The sequence below is a fragment of the Pterocles gutturalis genome, unplaced genomic scaffold, assembly GCF_000699245.1.
Source record: "Pterocles gutturalis isolate BGI_N339 unplaced genomic scaffold, ASM69924v1 scaffold22, whole genome shotgun sequence".
Taxonomy (NCBI): Eukaryota; Metazoa; Chordata; class Aves; order Pterocliformes; family Pteroclidae; genus Pterocles; species Pterocles gutturalis.
In genome coordinates, this window is record NW_010109791.1 from 31,472 (window position 1) to 45,950 (window position 14,479).

At 38.3% G+C, this 14,479-nt stretch overlaps 1 protein-coding gene across 1 annotated transcript; it reads right to left on the reverse strand.

Moving 5' to 3' along the window:
* Positions 1-8,059: 8,059 nt before the first annotated feature.
* Positions 8,060-13,442, reverse strand: MFAP3L (microfibrillar-associated protein 3-like). The gene is made up of 3 exons (XM_010073067.1): positions 13,040-13,442; positions 10,805-10,807; positions 8,060-9,386 (listed from the first exon to the last, which is right to left on the reverse strand). The coding sequence occupies exons 1-3, from the start codon at positions 13,323-13,325 to the stop codon at positions 8,524-8,526; spliced, it is 1,152 nt and encodes a 383-aa protein (XP_010071369.1). The 5' UTR covers positions 13,326-13,442; the 3' UTR covers positions 8,060-8,523.
* Between the last annotated feature and the right edge of the window lie 1,037 nt (positions 13,443-14,479).

Genomic DNA, 14,479 nt, shown 5'->3' on the forward strand with positions numbered 1-14,479 from the left:
ACATTGCCTGTTTACATGATATGGGATAATGTTTGCCTCCTTATAGTAACCTGGGTTATCCTGACAAGAGTCTTTAGCTACTGTCTAACAACTGACAGCTACCAACTGGGAGTGGTGAGCTTCCATGCTGCGGTGAGCTCCATCTTTGGTGATATTCTAGCTCCTGCATCAATTGTACAAGCAAGATCCCCAATAATTACCTAGGTGTTGGGATTTTTTTAATGAAAAACATGTGAAATATTAAGTACTTCAGAGCCTTTCAGTCCCTGCTTCCCTGCTGAGAAGGGATGGCATTTCTCTGGAGTTTTTTTCTGAAATTGGTGTAAAGTAGGAACATAGCTCTTAGTGGTGCTGGATCATGTAACATTTGGCTAATGCTCTATTTCTGGTAATTGCAACAGGAGTGACAGCATCAGGGTAGGTCTGTTATATGTCCTAATAAAATAACTAGTAGTCTGATGCAGACTACACGAATAACAGATTTGGAGCCTTTCACCTCATTTGTGGTGTATATATCAAAGAATGAGCTGTGTGCTTAACAGAGACTACACAGGGATTATGCAATGTAGAAACTGTAGTTGCAAAAAAGCAGTTTTATTCAGCAGCAGATTACTGTCATTTTACTGCACATCTATGGAAAATTGGAGTTTCTAGTTAAAAGAATACAGAAAAACAGATTCCATTAACATGTAAATATCAGCCTATGTAGAAATACAGCATTTCAGTTAAAAAAATATGAAAAAGCATTTATCAATGCATTTGAAATTGATATAATTTACATAATATCACCAAGCTGTCTGCAATCTCTTCAAAAATATCTGCTTTAGAGAGGCTTTTGCACTTGGCAAGTTATCCAATGAATAAGATAAACCAATCCAGATAGAGGATAGCTGATGTACAAGTGCAGGGATGGTGCAGATGTGCTATTCCATCCATGATGAGAGGCTAAGCAAAAAGAAACACGTTATTTAAGGCAGAGATGTATTATATATATGACTTTCCTGAAGTGAACAAACAAAAGAACATAAGGTATTCATAGACCCATATATGACTGAGGACACTTATTACACTTGTATCTTAGGAATTATGGCTTTATCTGTTCTATTGATGCTGTTCTGCAAAAGAAATCTGCTTCAGCCTATTGATTAGTTCACCCTGAACCAGCCTGGGAGTAGTTAATTGTACATCTGCATAATTAAAATCAAATTATAGAGATGGGTGTAAGTGATCCTGCCCCAAAACAGGCAACTGAAAAAACATAGGGATTCTCTGATTTATTTTAAAATGTAAGGAATTTTAGGACAAACAAAACAAAATCCAAGCAGTAAAACAAAACACAAAAGAGGTACCAAAATGGAATGGGGAAAGGAAGGAAGAAGATAGATCTTCAGTGGCATGTTGTTTTTTATACAGAAAGACGAGATCACAAAAGGTAGGGAATATTTAACCAAGAGGAAGACAGCAGAAAAGAAATGCACTTCCACCAATCCCTTAAGAAAGCTGCAGTCACCTAACCAGAACCATAAAAAGGACCAGAAATATCTTCCCTGATAAAAGATATCCTGAGAGAAGGGCCGGGAAATATGTTTCATATAGAAGTAATAATTTACTTTGGGGTTGGGGGTGAAAATTTCATTTTTTAAAAGAATCTCCTTTTTGTTTTAAAAAAATGAACACATTATTAAATGAGTTAGAATTTATCTTACTTTGAAGATAAATAATCTCTGGGTGTTTTAAGTGAGAAGAAAAATTTTCCATTTTAGTCTTCTTAAATTTCTATTTTTTTCCTGCCTTTTCCTGAGGCTGTTTACTCTGCACATATCAGAGGGAAGGATAATGAAGCATTTTAAACAGGCAGGATCCATGCTTGTGTCCTTAGAAGGGAGCTTCTTTTTCTGTCTGATATTTTTTATTTGAATCCCACTTTCTGAGTAAGGTAGTATTCACCATCAGGAAGGAGTTAAAGGATACCCAAACAACTGTCTGCCAGGACTAATCTTGAGGTAGAGGCAATAAGAGGCTTCAGAAAGAGGGGAGTGGTGGTGGCATTTATGTTGCTTCTTTGCAACATTAATTTGAGAATGATTGAGCCTGAGCTGTTAATAAATGTGAGTGGTTTACTGGGTGGTATAATCAAAACCTGATCAAGACAAAACAGATATTTCAGAAAGATCAACTTGTGCATCTTGAATGGGAACTCCCAAACTCCGTGGCTTGACAGGAGGACAGGGTGGCAGTCTGTGGTTGGCCTTTGATGCATAGCTAAACAGTTGTGAAAATAATTTCAAAAATGGTGCACGAGGGAGACAAGGCTCTTTCTGATAACTCCTGTACTACTTCTATGCCTAAGGTGCTTGCCCACATAGGAAAGCTCTGTTTAGTGTAGGTATAACAGGAGTCTGTTCTCAAAATAGAAGGTGGCGATAGAATGGAAATTTGATTTGATACTGATGCTAAATTTCTACTCAGTCATAAGCAAGGTTTTACGTGTATTCTCCATGCTATACAAGGCTGGCTGATAATTTTTCTCATTCTTGCCTCGTCTTCTTGTGGTATTAAATAGCTTCTCATTACATAACTTCAGTATCTTAAGTCTGCCACATTTATTGTTTGCTGCCATACATTCCAATTTTGCCTAAGAGATTGGTAACTTAGCTTCAGGGTGTGGATTCACGACTCAGCCTTTACTGTAAGTGTATAATGACTCACTCTGGGCCCGGGAGCCAGAGAGCTAAATATAGTACATAGCATTAGAGCCTGGTACAGCTGGGAAAAAAAATCCATTTGGGATTTAGAAAAGGTCAGTTTGGAACAGAGGTGCCTGGAGAGCAGAAACACTTGCCCCGACCACTAACTTCCCTCTGTTCTCATTTGAGAAGTAGCACTGCAGAGCTGGTGTGGTCAGAGAAAAGCGCAGGAGGGTAAGATGGGGAGAGGAAGAGGTGGAAGAAGTGGATTGCTGAAAAGGAACTGATTCTCAAGTCTCTTAGCTGGTTATTCCAGGCACTGGTGCAGGATGTGGGCTAGAAAATGGGCAGTCCTGTGGGAAACGGGTGTTGTAGCACTGCAAGTATCTGGGCTACCAGCCCTGAGCCAGGCACCGGCTTTCCCTGGCTCCAGTCTTAGTAGGAGAGCAGAGACGCCCTACTGTCCCCATCTTTGTCTCTGTGGAGATACAACCCACCAGCAGCTGTTAGTTTTGGAGTGCATCCGTAGTACTGATACAAGGCAGTCTCCTCCACATGATAAATATCTTCTCTTCATAAGAAGCACTGGGGCTGGGGAGAGCCTGTTTCACAGTGTTCAGGAGTGTAGCTCGCTGGAACCCACCGCTTGGTGGTACCGTGCCTTCCTGAAAAACGCTCCAACAAAGCTGTTGGAGGATTTCAGCATGCTGGACGGGAGCATCCTGAAGTGGTGCTGTTCTTTAGAAAAAAAAGTCACAGCATATCAAACTGCCCCGGTTGCAAGACAGGGTCCCATGCAGAGACAATAAAATAGCATATGGCTCTAGCTGTACACATTCCATTTTTATGATCAGTTTGTGATTCCTTCACTATTTTTCACAGATTTTTTAGATAAATTGTGGACGTCTCTCAGCCCCATTAACTCAACTGAAACTGTTGAATAAAAATGCTTCTGAAAATATTTTTCAAAATTGGAGCACTCTCTCAAACAGCAGAGTTAAAACATTAAATAAATACCTACTGTTTTTCTGCTGTCAGCTATGTTTTTCAGCTTAGAACCATTTTGTCTTGGTACTAGGGTGCCTCTGGTAAAAGAGACACTTGGTTGATCCCAACTCTGAAACAGCAGCAAGACTTTTTGGAAGGCCCCATGACAGGGCTCAGAGAGGAAACAGATGACAAAGAAGTCCTTTGGATGACATGTGGAAGTGCTGATGTGCCTCCTACAGAAGCAATCTAGACTATTAATAACACCACCAATTAACAATTGGGTCTATATTCTGAATAATGACAATCGCTCCCTTTCAGAGCTTTATTAAAACTTCCTGCCTAGGTAAATAATTGTTTCTCTCGATCTGGAATATTAGCAGACATACAATGAAAGACATAGTTTACTTCCACTTGAATTGGAGCAATGACATACTCTTACTAGGAAACCATCATCTTGTTGAGTGTGTACAAACTCAGCATACTCTGTGCAAATTCTTTATTGAAACAATGATCAATTTACAAGCTGGATCACATTTCATTTTGCCACTTCAGCATGAACTAGTCTCTTTGTGGTTTATGGCCATGAACTATAAAAATCATAACAGTTATTGAAATCAAAATACAGTAACTGCTTCTCAAAAGAACACATTCATATTTGTCTTACATGTCTTGTAAAATCAAAAAGGATTTCATAATAAATGAAATATAACTTAAGATACTTTAGTGCAAGCATTTCCTTTGCATCTAAGAAGTTTTAAGTTGTCCCACCAAGTATGGCATACTCAGGAGGCCAACTCCTAAAATAGCATGCTGCCAAGATATTCCATGAGAAATTTTAAAATTCAACACTGTTAACACTTTCCAGAATTAGTTGATCTGAACGAAACTGACCATCAGAAAGCCCTGGTTATATGTTACAGTACTTTTGTCAAAAGGTAACTGCAAATCGAGGAACTGGCATAGTATGTACATTACAGTAAAACAGGCACTGATTTTAAATAAATCAACATCTCCCCATATATGCCATTCTGCAAGTTTTATGATTATACAGTAATTTTTAAGCACAGGAGTGAACTACTATACCTCATCTAATACCAATAAACCTGCATGAAAATGCTGACCTATAGATTCTTTTAAATTTTTTAAATGACAATCTCAAAAGATGACTGAATGGTAGGTTTCATCACAAGCATACTCAAAACAGAGAACAAAAAAGGATCAGCAGTAAATAAATGCCACTCAAAAAGAAAATGTTGAGTAAGTAGGTAGTGAGTACTATGTTCAAGTGGTCTGATTAATATGGTCTTACACTTAGGCAAAACGAATAGAAAGTGTAAAATTCAAATCCAACACTGATTTCTTGTGCTGCAGAAATCTGGTCATGTTTCATGAAGTTTTGGCAGAAATACTTTAAAATATCCTGCAAATCTCTTTTTCCTTTCTAGGCCTGGCTTGGAGTTCCTTATGCTTTTAGAATGCAAACTCAGTTGGACTGTATTTTCCAGATTCTGAGTGTTTTAAGAACCATTAGTGTTTGGTGATATAATAAACAGAACGATGTAACAAAAGGTGTGCATAGTCCATATATAGGAAGAGATCACTCTGATGTCCCTGAAGTGGTTAAGGTCCATGAAAATACATAACAATGCAAATGTTAATGTTTTCTCAGAGTCATCATTAATGTTATGTTTGTTAACTATGCTCTCACACCTCAAAATAGCCATTCCCTAAGAAGTACTGCAAGATAGAATTGTTTACGTTGTAATAGCAGAGCCAGAAAGTTTGGAACAGGAAAGGTGAGTTTGGGTCTTGCTTCCCATCTGTCTCCCAAAAAGGAAGTGCCTGACAGCATGTAAAAAGCTTTATGCTTACAGGAGTCTGTAATAGATGCATAAAGATACAGAGCAGCATACATGAAAACAGAAAAAAAATACATATACCGGAACCATTACAATCTGTATTTTCTTCAGATACAGTGCTGTTCTGTTTTTATTCTGATAATACCACAAAGCTGAATGTCCAAAGAATTTATAGCAGACTGGCTCAACCAGTCCTACCTGTGAACTTTCAGCTCTGAGTCCAGCTCCAGCAAAGTGAAGGTTCCCTTTGACCTTGCGACAGCAGGACTTCAGCACTACACCTATTATGCCACCTAATCCAAATAACTATTGCTGGTATGTAGTTTGCAATGTACGTTTGTGTGTACTTCAAATACATGCTGCTTGTGGGTAACCTTTGGAAAAAAAACATAATCTGTATCTTTAAGGAAGTTTACACAGAGATACCAAAGAAAACCATGAGGATTGATTGCTCTCAAATGTTTCTCAGTAAATAAATAATAAACAGGCTGGAGGACAGCCTGAGGACAGCAGTCAGGATCAGAACTGCCTGCTACCAATCACCATATGAACACATGAAGGGGTCTGGTCTCTATTGTAAAAAGTTCATAATTAAAAAACTATTAAAATACTGTAGTTTAATAAATAACTTTGAAACAGGTTTTTTTTTAAATTTTAAAGTGTAATTTTTAAGTTATTTTTAAGCTTTCAAGGAGAACATCCTTGCTCATCTGTGCGATCTTAGTTGGGCACCAGGCAGATAACTTTAAAATGCATGAACGTTGTTTGTAAATGCTGGACAGACAGAAAAATTGAGATGCCTCTTTTCAGGAGGTTAAGGTGAATTAAAGAATTCAGTGCAAGTTCCTGCTTTTGATTCTGCCCTCCTCCTTTTTCCATACCAGAAGGAAATAAAGTGACTTGAAAAATTGATGTGAACACTAAACAGAAATGTACTTTGCGCACTCAGACAAAGTTAACAGTTTGCATCAGTAGTATTTTCAATCGCACTGGTCAGAAGTGAGGTTCTCTATGGTATTCTCTTAATCTACCCTGTGTTCTAGATTTATATTGCTTCACTGGAACTAAAATATTTCCATCCACATTCCTAAAGGGACTTTGCCTATGCATGTTTCCTTTTGGGCACGTGCAAATGCATTTTGTATAGACGCCTGCCACTGTGGTTAGCATAAACAAACATTAGGCAACTAAATGTAGTCATTTTCACAAGTTGGTTGCAAAGTCCATTGTTAAACATATGTTTTTTTTAATAACCATAGAAAGGTAAATGTGGAGCCTTCTCTGCATCACTTATGTAAGTCATGGGGTGTTCCTGTATTACACTGCTAGAGAAGCTCTGCACTTTAATGTGAAGAAGTTCACATAAAACCTCAGTTCATTATCAAGGGTATTTTTAGATAGCTGAAACACTGACTTTGTTTGTTCTCAATTAGCTGATTGCCTCCAAAGGACACCTTATGTAGATGTAGCTACTTCAGTAAAATGTCCAGAGAGCCATTCACACATTACATCCCCATAAATCGAAGCAAGTTCTTTTTCTGTGACATACTAGACTCCAGATTTATTTTGAGTATCTGGACTTATGCTACAGTACTTCTTAAAAACTATCAGATGATAGTTTGGTCATTAGTTCCAAATTTAATGTGTGTTAGATAATGAAGAAATATGCTATTAATCCTAGGCAAACTCCTCCTTGTAAGTGCTTTTTTTCCAGACTCACTCTGGAGAAGGTCCTTTTTATTGTCTGTCTGCAATAGAAGTTATCACTTCCTTTCCACTCCTGGCATTTCCTGTCATTAATGTTGATCCTTTATAATGCCACAATCACTGTGATCATTAAAGCTTTACTGGGGTAGAGTCACATGCACTCAAGAAGCGAACATCCTAGATCGGTAGGAGGTTCTTAAAATACCAAAGCAATTATAACACAGTAAACAGTTTGTGTGATCATCATTGTAATTTCACAGGACACTTGATTTATTTATTTTTTTCTAGTTTGGATAGAACACTCTCAAACTTACACTTATAGATGACTTTAGGCTTGATCTTCAGAGTGTGAATCTGCACAAAACCGAGAATCCTAATAAAAGGGTCTTCTGCAATTTCCATCTTGTCATCTGCTGATTTGCAGGACTTTTAAGAACCTGCATATCTTCTGGTAAAGTACTGCACGCTTACTCTTACCAAATTACTAAAAAACAAGACATCTTGCATATTTGTAGCTGTTTTCCGTCTAAAGTTCTGGCAAAGTAAAAAATGGTCAAATACATGCAAAAAATCCTGCAGAGCTGTTGTGACTGCAACTTTCTGTAAGGTGTTTATGGGCTTTCCCATCTGTAAAATACACCTTAAAGTTGTTTCTCGATGTGGAAAAAAAACCAGTTGTTGGCATCTTCATTCAAAGGAAAAGTGAAAACTATTTCCCTTGTGCCTAAGCAGTGTGGTCTCAAATGAAATTGAAACATTTTAACTTTCTTTAATAGCCCTCTAAATCACAATGCAACTGAGCAAACAGGCTTTGTAAATGGGATCTATTAGGATTTTATTTGGCTACTGGAGTGCTGTCTCTTGGGCAGTATTTCAAATTCACAAGATAATATTTGCAAAAATGCAGTAAATGGAAATAACGAGAGTGAAGGAAGAAAATGAAAACCAGTTTTATGTTTAGTAAGTTCAAGTGTCCTACATCAAAGACTACCAATGACTTCCAGGAGGCCACTACAGGTGACTCCAACCTAGAAAATGCTGAGGTAAATGTTTCTTGGAAATACTCCTAATTGAAAAGAGCAATTAATATTAATGTAATAGCAATTACTCTGCTATACATCATGGTAAACTAAAGTCAAACTGAGAAGAAAGTGCCAAGTAATCCACATACATGCTTTTGCTATGATAGTCTCCAGGTAAGGCTTAGCGGCAAGTACAATATGTATTTTTAAAAGAGCGCCACCTGATTTTCCTGCTATGCATAGATTCAGGAGTAACTATCATACATGGCTTTCATATATAACGCATGTATTTTTGTCATTTGCCAATGCTGTGTCATCAGAACCGAGTTCAGCAGAAGGCTCAGGAGGGGGCTCTGCAGGAAGTGCTGGTGTTTGAGGAGTGTCTTCTTCCTTAGCGTCCAACTGCATGCTTTCTTGCGACTGACCGTCCATGCAGTCCTTTTTGGACAATGGGTGAACTGACACTTTTATTGCAATCTGTTGAGGTGGCTCGTGCAGTGATGATGCGTCAGAGTCAGCTGTGGGAGAGTCACTGCGCTTCAAAGCATTCGGGATCATATACAGCTCATCTGTTTCAGTGGTTTCCTGGCCTTCTGCTGTCTGCCGCACAAAATTCTGTCCCTGCTCCTCCAGACCGACAACCTCCATAATTTCTTCCATTATAGTCCTGCAGTTCATGATGAGAGGTGGCAAAGGTACACTCCGAGCAAGCTCTTCAATATAGCGAGCAAATTCCATGGTCTTGAACTGGGTTACTTTGGCAAGCTCGAGCGTTTTGGCTGATGTGATAATTGGGATACGTTTTGCAATCTCAAAGGCTTTCTGGAGTTTCTCTGCTCCTTCTGTTCTGAAGAATTCATTGATTGCTTTCTCCGTTTTCTTCAGATGACTGCTCATCATACATAACCGAGTAATGTTCAGTATCATAACAATGGTAAAAGCTACAAGGCAGACGATCATGTAATAGATTCCCATATCTCCGGAGGTAAAAACAACCCTCAGCGTCACAGTATTGTTAACACTGCCATACATATTAGATGCAACACATGTGTATTTACCTCTGTCTTCAAAAGACACGCTGGTAATATTTAGTAGCCCATTGTCAAGAAACCACCATTTTCCTGCCAGAGAGGAGACAGAGTAACTTAGTTAGAAGTATTTTGTTCACATGATCAGCATAGTCTTAAACATCTGCTTTGCCAAACTGGCTTCAGATTTTGGAAGAAGGAAATAATGTTCACAAGAAGACAAAGAATTTACCATCACAAAAGCTTGTCTGTCCCTGAGATGCTACCTGTGTTACTATCAAATCCCTGACATCAACTTTGAATAATCAGATCATGCCCTAAAAGAATCTCATTTAAAAAATAGTTAATATGCATGACATCTATCACAACCTTGCAGTCAGTCAAGTTACAAAGATATGACTACTTACCCCAGGGAGCCTCCCAGACACGTGCCACACTTCCTCAAACAACACTAACAATGGGATTGTGAGGCAGAAAAACCTACTGAACCCTCCTTGTTTTGGTTCCTGACAATGTGTTTTCTTACAATTGTGTTATTTTGGTGTTTTGTTGCAGTATTTAATATAATTCTGTTAATGTAAACTTTAAAAAAACCCAAACATTCAGACATATATTCTATACTGCCTGCCCTCTGAGGTGTTCAGCATCTAATTTTGAAGAACAATTTTAAAAAAAAGGGAAATAGGACAGGAGTAAGATGGATGGGAAAGAGAAGAGCCATGACTAACTAAGAATATCTTGTTTGTCACTATGAACTTCTATGCACCATGAGAGAACTTCTTTTACTTTTAAAAGTAATTTCTATCAGTATAATATAATTGATACCTTTGGTGGCTACATGTAATTGTACATGTACATTTCATATCCTTTGAACCTGGCACAGCAGAACTATTTAGCTATTAAACTGAGTCTGAAGCAACATGTTAAAACCCAGTGCTCCTATCACTGCTGAAGTGATTAAAGATTCACCTAGTTCCTGTGTTTGCCATTATATATTATCAAATTAGATTTTTAGTTCCCCAAGTAAGCTTCATTTTATTCAAATGTCTCTACCATTTAAGAGCCGAGCATGTATATTTTTGCTTTATGTGGTGTGATACAACTTACTAAATTGCAACTTTATTATAAAAATCTTGATTTAACTCCAACAGCAAAGCCTGGTGTCAATTCTTTCCTTCATGTAAACTCACCCCTAGAAATGTTCACATGGTAGAGACAAGAGCCAGGAAGTGTAGGAGTGCCTCCTGAACACTTCATACAGGGAGATGTCATAGAGAACATCTCCTTGTAAAACAGTGACATAGGCTGATGTGAGCTAACAACATCATCTAATACATACTGCTGCTCAGAGGCAGACTCAACTGTTTTTGATCTCTGTAACACAACCCCAAGCCATTCCTTACACGTATCTGTTGAAGGCAGTAATGGAATCACAGTAACCTTCCACAGCAAGGGCCTTCAGGTGTTTACCTATCCTTAGTATCAGAAAGTTATTTTTCCTTAAACCTAACCAGCTGCAATTTAAGTCTATTAAGGCAGCTGAGCAAAGACATAGAATCTGTGATTAGAGGACTGAAACAGCACGAAACCCCTGTGCAATGCATGTAAATCACAAGGCAAGGACTGCAGTCCTGCCACAGGTTGGTGTATACGTTGCTTCTACATTTATTTTGTCCTTTCCATGGAAGTTCTTTCATTGTTAAAAATATTATTCTATTTTTTTACTTTATTTCTTTCAATGAATAATCTATGGGCAATTCTGAAACTCATTAGTCAAAAAAAGCCTTTAATTCAGAGTAGTAATGGGCTTTTACAATTTTGAAAGTTTTTCTAATTCAACATGGCTTTATCCAAATTTTTTTTTACATTATCTCCAGTAGAAGCCTATGTAGAAAGTATTCCCACAAGATCCCTGCCTCAGTTCCTGTATGCACAGTTTTTAATTATATCTTTTTATCCACTTACAATTTTTAACTTAGCTGAAACACTACATTTTGCCCTATTTCAGTTCTTGAAAACAGCTGAATCACTTTGCCTGAAGTTAAAAAATATAGAATAAACAAAAAACTCAGTCTAAAGCAGCTCTTCCGCATAAAAGAATCACCCCAATCTGCTAAAGTTAGGCAAATTTAGAGGAAAACTCTCTTACAGGGGAAATGTCAGCATCTCTAACAGATGACACTTTCTCCACCTCTAGAATAAGAAAAGATAGACTAGTGGCTGCTCAGTATTTCTTTGAATTGCAGTGTCGGCAAAGTAGGTCTTTATTAACTGTAAAATGACAAGATGCCTTGCTGATATACCCTGGCTTCAGCTGTTATAAATGACATAATGGCATTAAACTGTGACTGAATGACTGGGTCTGTGCCAGTGGGTCCTGTCAGAGAGTATAAGCCTAATGAGAAAACAATTATTAGAAAAGGTGTCATTGCTGGGTTTTGATAACAATCAATGCCATACTCAACTATATACGTAGTAAAGAAGGGTCTTGTGCTAGGAAACATTTCTCACGGGAAGACAGTTTCTGAAAGGAAGACGTGCACTGTTGAAAGTCTAAATTAAAGTGATTTTGTCTTAATGCTACAGCTGCAATTTTTCCTGATTTGGTCAAAGTTTTTGCTCATCTATCTAAATGTTCGTGTTATTAGCTACCTCTCTCCATTGACTACAGAAAGACCTAAGGTTTGATACCTAACTAAAGGGGAAAATTTCTGTTAGTGAGCCTTAGTAAAACACTCAAGCGCACTAATCACGCTGTGTTGCCATGATTGCACAAATTCTATCTGAAAGTCCGCTTAGTAGCTCACGTAATTCCTTTCTCTAGCTTTACTCAAACAACGATAAAATACTGTAATGCAAAATATAACCAGTTATGCAGTAAGCTTTTACAGATACACTATGCTGTTGCACATCTACCTGGGTCAATCATTACTCCTGTCATAGCAGAGTTCTCCCTCATGTCAGCTATTAGGCAAGCTATCTTGCATTTAGTATGAATAACTAAGAGTTTATTTCATCATGCTGTGAACAAAGCAGTCAGTATTGAAGGATTACGTGAGCAAAACACCTTCCATCCCCCTCCCCACCCCCGCCCCCCCATAATGTTCCCTAGAAGTAGAACAAGGATTAACACCCAAACCTTCCATTTAAGGCAAAAAAGCTCATATGTAATTAAGGTCTCTGGCAAATGCAACTGAAGACTCTTAACTAAAGCCAGGAAGGATCAAACTTGGGTTGTCCTTCTGACTGCTGCCCTGTGTAGGTTTTTCTGTTGGTCATTTAGGGCACCTCTTGTTTTTCACACTCCCAGGGCACTATGCATAAAGACAGGAGGAGTCAGGGAGTTAGCTGTGTTGAATTCATGCCAAAAAACTATTCTCATATGTCAAGAGAATCCTCGAGTCGGAAAATAGCTTTTTTAGTCTTTTTTGGTGCCAGAGAAGAACAAAAGGCAACAGAGTGGGAAACAGGATCAAACCCAAGGTCTTCCAATGAAAAGAAGGCTGTCTACACCTTCTGTTAAGTGCTTCAGCTTCTTGCTGTGTGTTGCTATAAATAACACATGAAAAAAGTTATTGTTTTCTTCCAAGGTGTGCACAACAAATTTATGGCTGACATCAGGCTTTCATATATTTTCACACAGGAAAATACCACAGTCAGGCTATTAAATTCAGGTTATTAGTCAACTTGCTGAAATCAGAAGTGTCTCAGGACAGGCTACATCAGTGAGAATACTAAGATCTTACCTTTATTCTCCTCCTCTTGGAGCAGGTGGCCATTGGAATTGTACCATTGGTAACGCGGACTAGGACTACCTTGGACATTGCAGTCGATCAAGGCACTACTCCCCTCCTTGACTATAATATGGTCGATGTGGGAGATCACCAGAGGCACAGATCCCATGTTCATGTCAGTGCGGTTGAAAGTGCTGTTGTTAGTCACATCCTCAGCAGTCGTCAAACCTGCTAATAAGATGACAAGGCGTGTGGTAGGCAGAAAGTACAAAAAGTGGTGGCTGTTCAGGATGTTCATTTTCCTTCAGTGGTATATGCAACTGGCTGGGAAGTGGGATCGGTTCTGCTCAACGTGGGCCCTTGAGGTGAGGAGGTCACAGGAGAGTTCTACTTTGATCTGTCCAATTTTGTGTTTAAAATATCCTATAAAATAAATAAATAAGTACAATGAGATGGCATGTATAAACAATCCATTAGATGTACTCTTAAAATAGTGACACATCCATTAATGCATTTCACAATCATCAGCTCAGTGTCTTGTCTAAATGCTAATGTTATCACAGTCCTTATTCTTACTGGAAAAAGATGCATACATTTTCCTGACAATAGTGTTGTTCAGAGTGGCAGGCGTGGGAGAAGGCTTTTATCACCTAGACACTTAGCTGTGATTTAGCTACACCAGCAGCTACAGTTTCATGCTAAAAGTTCTACAGATTTTTTTTTTTTTTTAACATTTGCAAAATCAACAGGAAAAACAAAGGTACAGCATGTTAAAGCTGTCACTACCAGTTCAGTGCTGCAACTCTGTCATGTGCGTGGTCTTAGGTGAATTGTGGAACATGATGAAAGAAAGAGCTGCTCCAGGAAAGGTTTTTGGGGCTGATGCTGGAATCCCTAATATACCCAATTTTGTCCAAATACAACAGTACATAGAGCAAAACATCTCAGACCATTCACTTTTCTTAAGCTACTGCATTTTTTAAAGTTTTCTGAGATAAAACATATCATTGAAGAATATTCTTAAAAGAGAATATTTAGTACTCAATAAAGTCATTTCAATGTCATTTTTAGAGCAGATTTAGAAGTAAAAATGCTTGCTAGTGACATAATTGTGGGTAAGGTTTCTTTGAGACACAAATGAAGTTGGGACTTTTCCATTCCTATATGGCATTAAGCGTTTTGCCTGTATACTTTTTGCACACTCTCACTACAATATTTTCCCTCAACTAATCATCTACAATGAGCCCTTTCTTAAGCAGTAATTTCAAGTTTGTAGACAGAGGAGGGGGTTTACAAATGTGCTGTCTATTGGCCTTGTTATGCTCCCAGTGAACACACCTGGCATTCGGTACTGATGGAGGCCACAATGTTGGCCTCAAAATGAGCACCTTTGAAAATTTCACTCAGAGTCTAAGGGCCGCAAATGATGTTAAATCACATCAGAATATCAAA

What these genes read in the sequence shown, in the direction of transcription:
- MFAP3L (XM_010073067.1), bottom strand. Translation starts at nt 13,325, where the DNA reads ATGAACATCCTGAACAGCCACCACTTTTTGTACTTTCTGCCTACCACA.